The sequence below is a fragment of the Narcine bancroftii genome, chromosome 2, assembly GCF_036971445.1.
Source record: "Narcine bancroftii isolate sNarBan1 chromosome 2, sNarBan1.hap1, whole genome shotgun sequence".
NCBI classification, from domain to species: domain Eukaryota; kingdom Metazoa; phylum Chordata; class Chondrichthyes; order Torpediniformes; family Narcinidae; genus Narcine; species Narcine bancroftii.
The window spans coordinates 104,544,618-104,557,076 of NC_091470.1; the positions used below are offsets into that span (position 1 = coordinate 104,544,618).

Here is a 12,459-nt window from a genome sequence, read left to right on the forward strand (position 1 = left end):
TTTTTAATATCCATTTTAGATCATCCCCCTGGCAAAGACAGATTTGTGCCTTTCCAGTGTCACCAGGTGTAATATATAGAGAGAAAGGGTATGGAAATCAGGCCGTCACACTGACCACACATTGACACTAAACCCATTGTTTTTATTTTCCTGTCATTCTCATCATTTCTGTTCAGATCCTACCATTCGTTGACATACTGGGGTCCACCTCCAGTGGCTTCCCACCCACACATTCTGGGATGAGGACTGAAACCGAAGCACGCAGGTGGTCACAGGGGAACTTGCAAACCCCACAAAGACAGTGCCCACGGTCAGATCAAAGCAAGGTGGTGGGGTAGTGACTCTACTAATTGTGCCACCCCAACCACAGGGTGAACCTTACCCCTCCCCCCTCCCATGACCCCTACCAAATCTGCAACCATTGGCTCTCCACAGCCTCCCTGCCTGCCCCCTCTCCATCTCAGGAGCTCGTGGTCTCTGGGACAGGATCACGAAGAAGGCTCACCAATGGCTACAGTTTGTGAGAGGTTTGAGGAGATTCGGTACGTCACCGAAGACCCTCAAAATATTGTACAGATGTAACCGCGGAGAGCATTCTGTCTGGTTGCATCACTGCCTGGTAAGGAGGCGCCAACACTAAGGACAGGGGAAAAAACTCCAGAGAGTTGTTAACTCGGCCTGCGACATCACGGGACTCACTCACTCCATCGAGGACAAGAGGTGGTGTCTTTAGAAAGCAGACTATCCTCAAAGACCCCCACCACCCAGGCAATGCTCTCTTCACTCTGATACCATCGGGGGAAAAGGTACAGGAGCCTGAAGACAAGCTCCCAGCGGCACAAGGACGTCTTCTTCCCCTCCGCCGTCAGGTTCCTGAATGGACAATGAACCAGAGACACTGCCTGATTTAGTCTTTTTTCTTTCTCTTACACTTGTTTAAAATTCATTTTGAAATGTGGTTCACAGAAATGTTTGCATTGTGATGCTGCCACAAAACAACAAATCTAGTGACACACTCATGACAAGTTCTGATTCAAGATCTGCTGCCAAAAGGGGAACCTAGCCTGACCATCACACTGCTGGTACACTGCGGAGACAAAGCTGCCCACTCACCAAGTGACCTTACCCACCCTTCATAGCTCACGGATCGACAGCTCCTCTCGACACCCTTTCACGCAAGCTTGCCAACCACCAGAGCTGGGAGAGGTCTTGAAGAGAAGCGACCAAGTTGGAATTGTCTCCAGGTACAAATCTCAAAGGTGCAAGCAGGTTCTGCGTTTTATAGGGCAAACTAACCATTGCCGCCTCATCACGTACCTGCACATCCGGCTGAGAGGAGAGAAGGTGTCCGTTATCTCCATAGGTGAACACTGTGAAGTCCCTCACGATGAAGTCTCTAAAGGAAGAAGACACCAACAATAAGAACTAGAATCAGAACCAGGTTTATCGTCGTGGAATTTGTTCAGCAGATCTCGCAGTGTCCTTAGGATGTAAAACTTTGCCTCCTCTGGACCCTGCGAGACCAGCTGAGATCCTCCAGCATTTCTGTGTTTTTACGACAATCACAGCGTCTGCTGACTTTCAGGTCTCGCTCCCCTCATGTTGTTTTCCAGCAGAAAAAGAAAGTGAGGCAGTGTCCATGGGTTCATTGTCCATTCAGAAATCTGACGGCAGAGGGAAAGAAGCTGTTTTTGCATGCACCTTCAGCCTCCTGTACCTCCTTCCTGATGGTAACGGTCGGTGAGAAGAGAGCATGGCCTGGGTGGTGCGGATTCTGGCCAAACCTTCAGTGTGGGCAACCTTTTAATTTTTAATTTAGACATACCACGTGGTAACAGGCCATTTCAGCCCACGTGTCCGGGCTGCACCCCCGGTACATACTTGTAGCCTGCTGCCATCCTGTATGTCTAAATTAAAAATTAAAAGGTTGCCCAACCCTGCTTCATAACTCAATGAAGGGAAACTCTTGGCACTGCCACTGAAACAGTCAGAAATGCATGCTCGCTACCCATAACTGTTTTCAACTTTTTCCTTTCCACTCACATACCACTTTAAGTAATCCCTATGCTATCAGTGCTCTGTGAGGAATTGCTTAAGGTGGTTTGTGAGTGGAAAGAAAAAGTTTGAAAGCCACTGGTCTAAATACCCAATGACGCAGAGGATACCTCAGTAAATATATTTAAGACAAAAATCGTCAGATTTTCACATAGTAGGGGAATTACGGGATATGGGGAAAAGGCAGATGGGTGGAGATGACCCTATTATCAGATCAGTCCTGATCTCATTGAATTGCACTGACTACTAAAAATTAGAGGGAACATTGACGTCCAGTCTGCGCAAAAATCTTATTTTGGGCAAGTTGTTTTCCTGTGACAAGAGTACATGCGCACTGAATGCTTGTGCAAACGTAAATTTGAAATTGTTTCAAGTTTGGTGCAGCCGATCTCTCATGGCTAATCAAACTATATTGCCAGGTTTTCAAATAATACAAGCATGATCGCATTCTATGAAGTAACATATTTAGCTAAGATTTTATTCTATACTTTCAACTCCCTTGTACAGTTTGTTGTGTGCACATTAATTACTTTTGTGCCCTAGCGCACATACAGCTTTGAGGGGACAGTGCGCCGACAGGCCGGATGGCCTCACCTACTCCTATTTCTTATGTTCTCAACTCTTCTTCTTCTTTGGCTTGGCTTCGCGGACGAAGATTTATGGAGGGGGTAAAAAGTCCACATCAGCTGCAGGCTCGTTTGTGGCTGACAAGTCCGATGCGGGACAGGCAGACACGATTGCAGCGGTTGCAGGGGAAAATTTGACGTGGACCTGTCCTCGGGCCTGCGCAAAGGAGCTTTTAGGTGGAGTGCAGTGCGCGCAGTACTGGCCCCACCCTTTACACCCATGGTTCGTGTGCCGTGGCCACTCAACTAGTGCACACATAAAAACATACACAAGCAGACCCGCACATACGCACAGATCCATACATTATATACACAAACATGCATCAACTCATGCACGCCCATGTACAAAGACTCCAGGCACATTTCAAAATAAAAAGCCTTTATTGCTCTTTCATAATATGACCGACTTGCTTGCCAATATTGAGCTTGATGGCCAAAAATAACATTGAGCACAGCAACATTTGGCTTCCAGATGGACACCGTCATTCCCAGAGGAGTACACAGCTTTCATTTAGCAACGTGAAAACCATCACTACCAGGTTTAAAGAACAGTTTTTAAAAAATATATAGGAGCGCATATATATAAATATATATATATATATATAGAGTAGGCCATTCAGCCCATCACATCTTCTCTGCCATCCCATCATAACCTGATCCATTCTCCCAATCAGCCACACTCCCCTCGCCTTCTCCCCATAACCCTCAATACCCTGATTATTCAGATAGCCCTGTCAATCTCTGTCAATACACCCAATGACCTGGCCTCCACAGCTGCCCATGGTAGAAAATTCCAGAGGTTCCCCACTCTCTGGCTAAAGATATTCCTCCGCATCCCTGTTTTAAATGAGGACCCTTCAATCCTGAAGTTATGCCCTCATGATTCCCCCCACCACGTCTAAAAAAAAAATTGAGTGGTGGGTGCCTGAAATGCATTGCCGAGGGTGGTGGTGGAGGCTGGTACAAAAGGGATATTCAAAAGACTTAGACAGGCGTATAGATGTAAGAATAGAGGGAGGGAAGCACTTTTACATAGATCGTCGGCACAACATCGTGGGCCGTAATGTTCTTTACAGGTAGTCCTCAACTTACAATGGGCTTGCGTTCCAGCATTCCAAGTTGAAAAAGGCCAGTGGGATTAGTGTGGAGACCGTCACGGGGCTGTCAAGAAAGCACGGGGCAGTGGGATCAGCGTGGGGACTGATATCGAGCTGTCAGGAGAGAGTGGGGCAGAAGGATCAGTATGGGGACCGAGATGAGGCTGTGGAGAGCACACGGGGCAGTGGGATCAGCGTGGGGACTGATATCGGGCTGTCAGGAGAGAGTGGGGCAGAAGGATCAGTGTGGGGACCGAGATGAGGCTGTGGAGAGCGCACGAGGCAGTGGGATCAGCGTGGGGACTGATAGAGGGCTGTCAGGAGAGAGTGGGGCAGAGGAATCAGTGTGGGGACTGATACAGGGCTGTGGAGAGACACTGAAAATCATAGCCTAGCCAAAATTCGAAGTACAATATGGATTTTACCATCGTAACTGAAAAATTGTCAGTCGGAACATCGTGAGCAGGGGACTATCTAGATTCTACATTCTGGGCGATGGATTCATGATGACGATGGAACCGACCCACCCACCTTCACCTGGACCATATTCCCCCCCCAAATTATGGACTTGTCCACATTCTTCTTAAATATCAAAATAGAGCTCACATCCCCCACTTCAGCCGGCAGCTCATTCCACACTCCTACCACTTCCTGTATGAAGAAGTTCCCCCTGATGTTCCCATCAAATGTTTCTCCTTTCATTCTTAACCTTGGACCTCATCTCACCCGCCTGCATTTACTATCTGCTCCTCTCTTAACTTGGGATCCCTCTCTCAAATTTCCCCTCGTTCCTTGATGCTCCAGGGAATAACGTCCTAACCTGTTTGAGGATAAGGAGGGAAGTTCTGTGAACTCACATAAGCAGGAGGGGGGCTGGAATTTTCACGAGAGGGTGAATGGGGAACATTAGAGACAAAGTTTTAAACAGCATGTGCTGAAATCTAGAATGCGCAGAAGTTGCTGGATGGAGGGCTGTTTGTCAGCTCCCACAGACCTATCCAGTCAGAGTCCGATTGTGCTTTTCCAGCACTGTCTCTCTGTCCTTTCAAAGTAAACCTGACTCTGCCATTGCATTGGTTTCAATGCATACAGGTCACTAATCAAAGGCAATACATTTGGCTGACTGAGCTAAACTGTACGGCCCCTGATTCTAAAGGGCAGTGGATACAAGATTATTTTTTTAATTTTGATAAAACCACGCAGTCAAAGGCCCTTCCAGCCCATGAAACCCATGCCACCCAATTAACCTACACACCCCGTGCATTTTGGAGGTGGGGACGAAACCAGAGCACCCAGAGGAAACCCACGCAGGTAGCAGATCTGACTCCGGCACTGTTAGAGCCTTGTTTAAGGCTTCCTTAGGGAACTGAATCCAACTTGGAGCCACCAGAACATTAGATGGGTCAAGGAAACTTCCACACACCGCCACCCCCCCCCCCACCCACCCACCTTTCAATGGATGGTTAAGATACACAGCACCCTCTCAATGCTGGGGGAATAGGGAGAGGCTGAGAAAGACACACACCCTCTACAGGGATGCACTCACACAAAGAGAGATGGACAAATGCACAGTGATGGACAGAACAACTGAAAGACAGAAATATTGATTAGAAAAAGGGTTCCCTCCCGTCTTCAAAACATATGGATTAGTTGGTCAACCTGATGAGTTTCTCCAGCATGGTGTTTCTTTTAATACCCAAGTTATCTCCAGTGGTCTGAGAAGCAGTAGATGTAGTGCAAAACCCAAACGAGCTGGAGAAAGTGATGCAGTATTCTTAGGAAGTGACCAATGACTCGGGCCAAAGCCCTTCATCTAGAATCTGGGAAAAACAGGTAGATGCCCCAATAAAAAAAAAGTGGAGTGGAGGGGGGAGAAGGGGAGTGAGGAGCACAGGCTAACAAGCAAGAGGTCATTGGTGGGAGGGTAGAAGAGAAAGAAGTTGAGAAGTGATGGGGAGAGGAGGAGACAGAGGGTGAATAAAAGTGGCTCTGTGATAGAAGGAAGGGAAGGGGATCTGGCGGAAAGGAAAAAGAGAGAGAGAGAGATGCAGAGGAGCATTTTAGCGGAAATTGTTGATGCTGTCTAGTTGGAGAGGGCCAATGCAGAATACAGGTTGACCTCTTCCAAGCCCATGGGATTATATGACAATAATGAATGGGCTTCTCAGCTGATGGTTACTTTTGTAAAGTTTACCAAAGTCAATCATACCCTTCCTTACTGAGCACAAAAACCATTTATCAAAGTGCGGGGAAAGGAGAACAACACCCAACCAGTGAAGCCATCAATAAATACTCCTTATCATCTCATTCCTTTCCTGACTGGTGCTTCTGCCAAAGTCCTCAGGTGGGTTCACTTCCTGCTTCGGTGAGATTCAAGTGAAATAAATTTAGACATATTTTAGACATACATACAATTGTGATTTGGTAGGTCACCAAAGATTCTCGAACATTTCTACAGGTGTACTGTGGAGAGCATTCTGACTGGTTGCATCAGTCTTCACCCCATCGATGGCATCTGCAAGAGGTGCAGCCTCTATACTCAAGGGCCCCCACCACCCAGGCCCTGCCCCCTTCACACCATTACCATGGGAAGGAGGTGCAGGAGTCTGATGATGAACACCCAGCGACATGGGGGAAGCTTCTTCCCCTCCGCCATCAGATTCTTGAATGAGCAACGAACTGCAGACACTGCCTGACTTTATCCTAGTTTATTGCACTATTTATTTTGAAATGTCATTTATAGCGATATTTGCATTGGAATGCTGCCACAAAACAAAGAATTTTGTGAGTAAAACACAAAAGTCTGCAGAGCCCATGGTTGAAGTAAAAAAAAAAAGAATTTGTGACACGTTCATGGCAATATTCTACAATGTATTTCAGACCAGTTACAAACGTTGCTCAGGCACCATTTCTTTCAAGGGTCCTGAATAAACTAAACTGGGGAATAAAAAGCTGCCAAGTATTTTGTGGTGATCGGACCCACATGGGAAAAAAAAAATCTGTAAAGAATCAACAAGTACTTGCACAGCTCCTTCATATTTTATTGACTCTGGTGTAATTAGCACATTCAAATCTGGCTCCACAGTAAGGACTTTGCATGTTTCCTCTGGATGCTCCGGTTTCCTCCCACCGTTCAAAACTGTAGAGGGGTTGTAGGTCATTTGGGTGGCACGGGGTCGTGGGCCGGAAAGGCTATCACCGTGGTGTTTATCTAAGTTTGAGGTTTTTTTTTAAATTTAAATGACTGTAGAGATGCGTGTGTTATTGCATTGCCCAATCACTTTGCTCTCAAATCCAGGAGGTGGGTTTAGGGTTAGGTGCGGCCACAGAGTCGGGAAACCATTGCCCAAGCACTTCTTCCTGTCTGCAATCTCTATACAGTATTGCATGCTGGAAAATGCAGGCACTCATCACAGCCAGAGGAAGCTTCCACCCCACAGGCAAGCGTTGGAGGTTCCTCAGGCGGGTTCACTTCAAGATCCTGCTTCAGTGAGATTCAAGTGAAATAAATTTATACATATTTTAGACATACATACAGCAGGTTCTTTTGGCCCACAAGCCTGTGCTGCTCAATTAATCTACAACCCTGGTAAGTTTTGAAGAGTGGGAGGAAACCAGAGCACCGGGAGGAAACCCTCAGACACAGGAAGAACATACAAACTCCTTAGACAGTGCCAGATTCAAACCCCAGTCGCTGGCGCTGTAACTGTTTTTGCGGTCATTGCTACACTAACCGTGCTGCCAATAAATGATAGAGGGCCTCTTCAGAAGGAAGCAGAAACATCAGGCCAGGAGAAGTTAAGAAACTTGTTCTTTTCTGCCCTGATCTGTGGAACTCCTTCGGCAGGATTCCCCTCGGAATTGAGCACCACTCCGATTCAGAATTCTAAACCTGGAACCCAGCTCTCCAACTGCGCTGCTGGAGCACCCACAACGCACAGACTGCAGAGGGCAGCTCGCCACCGCCTTCCTACGGGCAGTTAGAGATGGGTGACGCACACTGGGCATGCCAACAATACCCACGTGCTGAACAATTAACTCCCTCTTTCGATCCAGCCCACCATTCAAAAACAGAAACTTTGCTTCCATCATTAGTGGATTAACAGAAGAGCTCAGAGGTTCAATTAATTGTTTTCCTGCCTATGCCCTTCCTTCATGAAATGCTGATTCTCATCGGATTCTCTGTGATCCGATCCCAACCTTGTTTTGTTCAATCTCTCGATGGGGGAAAACAACAGATGGTTATGAATTATGGAGCCATCGGTGTCACCAATTCCGTGGCCTTCTCCAGGTACATCTCCCAGCTCCTGGGCAATGTGATTCTGATATCAGACAGAAAAGTATACCATTCCTTGATGAGGAGGACAAGCCCAAAACGTTGGTTTTGCATCTTTATCTTTGCTATATAAAGCGCACTGTTTGACCTGCTGAGTTTCTCCAGCGTTGGGTTTTCACTTCGATCACGGCGCCCTCAGACTCTTGGTTTTTCTCCCGATATTGGAACAACCAAGTTATTTTTGGAAACCTCGCAACTTTATCCCACCTTTGACTGGGAGGTTTTTGAACGTTAACAGTGCTTCTCTTTCCACAGGTCCCGCTTGACCCATTGAGAACTTGCAGCAACATATAATTTTTCCAAAAATAAACTTTAAAAAAAAATGTAAACATACAGCATGGTAACAGGACCTTCACGCCCATGAGCCCGTATCTCCCCCCCCCCCCATACCCTATAATCCCCATATAGTTTTGAAGGGTGGGAGGAACCCACATAGACATGGGGAGAATGTACAAACTTCTTGCAGACACCGCCAGATGTAATCCCAGGTCACTAGAGCTGTAACAGTGTTGCGCTAACCGCCATTCTGACCGTTCGTTCCGCCTTCATTTATTAACAATAAAATTACGTACGAAAGAAAATTGTGCTAAGTCGTTGGCATCCTTCGTGTCATATTAAGACACTCCATTACCATACATTGTAATGTTCATTCTCTAATTTGCTACGTGGAATAGTTGCCACTCTTGTGGACCCTTGCAGTTACTCCCAATTCATACTGTAGAAAATGTGTGATACTCAATTTAGCACTGACCGTTGAGGAGCTAAAGAAAGACGACTGACACTCATTCAAGTAACTGCCAAACTGTTTAATCTCGAGCTACACAGCTTTATTAAGTCACTCCCGATTCAGACGGCCTGAACTGGAAATGACATCATTGCGTCACCCGATGCTCCCCACAGTTCGTTGGCTTTCCCTTGGAGAGGGTGCTGGCCCTCTTCAAGTTGAGTTGGTCAAAAAAATGTCCCCAGAGACCCACCATGCCAGGTGGTGATTCGGTCTTATGCTCCGCCCCCTTCTGCCACTACACTCAAGATCATGTCAACCCTTTTGTGTCTATTGGAAAAGGGAAACACAGCCTTATCTCACCTTTCACTTGTGGATGAGTAGCTCTGCAAACACACATCCAGCAATGTTTAAATGCGAGTCAGGTTTCTGCCTCCAACACTCTTCCAGGCTGCAAGTTCAAGCCCCCCACCCCCCAACAGCCTCTTGCCATTTTTTTTTAATGATTTCCTCCCCTCTAATCCTTCAACCATTTTTAAACATTAACAGCTTTATCAAGAGCAATAGGCTCTAGAACCATAGAACATTACAGCACAGAAACAGGCCCCTTCAGCCTTTCTAGTCTGTACCAAACCATTCTTTTTGCCTCGTCCCACTGACCTGCACCCATTTCATCATCTTCCATATCTCTCCCAACCATGTACTTGTCCAAATTCCTCTTAAATGTTAAAATTGAGCCTGCATTCACCACTTCAGCTGGAAGCTCGTTCGACACTCCCAGCACTCTGCGTGAAAATTTCCCCCCTAAATTTTTCCCCTTTCACTCTTAACCCATGTCTCCTGGTTTGTATCTCACGCATCATCAGTGGAAAAACATTTACTCTGTCTATCCCCTTCATAATTTTAAATACCTCTATCAAATCTCCCCTCATTCTTCTGCATGCCAGGGAACAAAGTCCTAACATGTTTAAACTTTCTCTGAAACTCAGTTCCTGAAATGCAGGTAATATACGAGTAAATCTTCTCTGCAATTTTTCTATCTTATTGATATCTTTTCTGTAGTTGGGTGACCAAAACTGCGCACAATACTCCAAATTTGGCCTCACAACTTTAACATAACTTCCCAACTCCTGTACTCGATACTTTGATTTATGAAGGCCAATATGCCTAAAATTCTCTTTACTACCCTATCCACCATTTTCAGGGAAGCATGTATGTCTTCCCAGACCCCTCTGTTCTACCGCACTCCTCAGGCCCCTATCATTCACCGTGTATGTCCTTTCTTATTTTGTCCTTCTTACTTGTTTTTGAAACTCTGCGACCTTTAACAGTGCGAGTCTTCCTCCTCAGCCTCCTCGGATCTGCCCCTGTAACCTCCCCCACCCTCTCTAGCGAGCTGGCCAGAACTGCTTGCAGGCAAGCCCATGTGCAGAGTTTGCCCTTGGGGGCGCAGATCCCTCCCAAAACTCAAAGAGCTTGGGTTCGGTTGATGAATTACGTAAAAGAGCAGGAAGAATCGGAATATGCTTAAATGTGTTCGGGACTCATTTGGTTACAGATTTATGGGCTAATCTTTATGATCGAGACTCTATATCAACACAGCAATGCAAGCTTGCGAATAAAGGTGTATGGTTTGAAGTTTGTTGAGTTAGAACTTATTCCCTAGCTAGTTAAACAGGAGAGTCTGCTGATTCTGGGGTTAAGTGCAATACACGAACATGCTACAGAAACTCAACACGTCTCACAGTATCCATCAGAAGTAATGGGTAACCAGTGTTTCGGGACTGGGGCAGGTTCTAACCCTGTAACTTTTAAGAGCCTACTGTTCCTTTGAGACAAACATCTTGGGAAGGAATACAAAATATAAAGGCAATACTCACTCATTTCTTGTCAGGTGCAGGACATGGTCACTTCCCCCCATCTGAATGGCGTACGACAGCCCGTCCTGAGGATTATAAAGCAACCAACAACATCATTAGCTGACATTTTTTTTTGTAAGAGCAGCAACAATAGTTCATTGGCAAAACTTTTTTTTTCAAATTTTATTTAAAAGATTTTTTTTTTTTTTTTAAACAAAATATAATCCAATAACAGCAAGAAATTTTTAGATACATTAAAAAAACCCTCCCCACCCTTCAGCCAGCTCCCTTAAGGGGAGCCGAATATGAAAACAAAACAGAATATATAGAATATTTCAAAGTATTTTCAAACTCGTATAGTCCAAATAAGAAGACCACATATTAACAAAGAAAGAATAATGATCGTGCTAAGTACATGTAATTTTTTCCAACGGAATACAAGCTCTTAATTCATTTTGCCATCGTACTATGTTAAACTCCACATTATCTTTCCAAGTACTAGCTACACATTTTCGTGCTACAGATGACGCTAAATGTACAAATGCAATTTGAAATTTGTCCAACCTCAATCCCTTCAAAGAAACCATATAACCCAACAAAAAAAATCAATGGGTCTAGTGGTAATTTAATCTTAAATAATTTTTCCAAGACCAATCTAATTCCTTCCCAAAATGGTTGTACTTTAACACAAGACCAAACAGCATGTAAAAAAAGTTCCTGTACATAGTCCACATCGAAAACAAGAGTCCGAATTACAAAACCCATATTTTTTTCAATTTCTCTGGAGTCAAATATAACTGATGTAAAAAAAATTATAATTAACCATTCCATATCTTACATTTGTCAATTTAGTTACACAGTCGTGACACGTAACCTCCCAATTGTCTTCAGAAAAAATACAAGTCACTTTCCCATTTAAGCCTGGATTTCTCCCATTCTGGTTTATCCATACTATTTTTTAACAATTGATACATATCTGAAATATAACCTTTCTTTGGTATGGAGGAAATCAAAGACTCAAATTTCGTCAACATAGGTAAATTCATCTCTTTACCATAATTCTCTTTTATCAAAGCTCTAAGTTGATAGTACACAAATAAAGAATTTACAGATATATCAAATTTCTCCCGCATTTGAGTAAAGGAAAGAAATTGTCCTTCTTCAAAGCAATCCTGAACTATCTTTATACCCTTAAAATTACATCTCTTTAAATGATTATTAAACATTGTGAAAAATTAAAAATTTAAAAAAGAAAAGGGAATAAGTTAATTATGATGAAACAGAGTTTGAATCGATAGTTTACCCTTTCACCCTAAAACCATATTTATTTTACTCTATATCTTTAGCAGGTGCTTTAATATCGGCATAATACATTCCCGTAATAAATTCTTATTCCATTTTAATATGAACTGATGTACCTCAACTTCAGAAATACAAGCCATTTCCATCTTCGCCCAACTCAGAGGTTGGTCCACATCCATCAATCTACTAACAAATTTCAACTGAGCTGCTTCATAATAATTTTGAAAATGAGGTAATTGAAGACCACCCAATGCATATTTCCATGTAAGTTTATGTAAAGCTACTTGTGCTAATTTCCCCTTCCATAAAAATTCCCGTACCACGCTGTTCAAATCCTGAAAAAAACTCTTTGAAAGTAAACAAGGTATCGACTGAAACAAATATTGGATTCGAGGAAAAATATTCATTTTAATAAAATTTACTCGACCGATTAATGTTAACAGAAGATCTTTCCATTTAA

General features: G+C 44.2%; 1 protein-coding gene across 3 annotated transcripts in view; it reads right to left on the reverse strand.

The window, feature by feature from the left end:
* Positions 1-12,459, reverse strand: part of LOC138754062 (disintegrin and metalloproteinase domain-containing protein 9-like) — a 121,981-nt gene that overhangs the window by 62,598 nt on the left and 46,924 nt on the right. For all 3 annotated transcript variants that reach the window (XM_069917810.1, XM_069917809.1, XM_069917808.1), the window contains 2 exons: positions 10,719-10,783; positions 1,318-1,396 (listed from right to left, as the gene is read on the reverse strand). In XM_069917810.1, coding sequence (XP_069773911.1) covers positions 1,318-1,396; positions 10,719-10,759 — 120 coding nt within the window. In that variant the 5' untranslated portion in view covers positions 10,760-10,783. The remainder of the gene's footprint in view (positions 1-1,317; positions 1,397-10,718; positions 10,784-12,459) is intronic.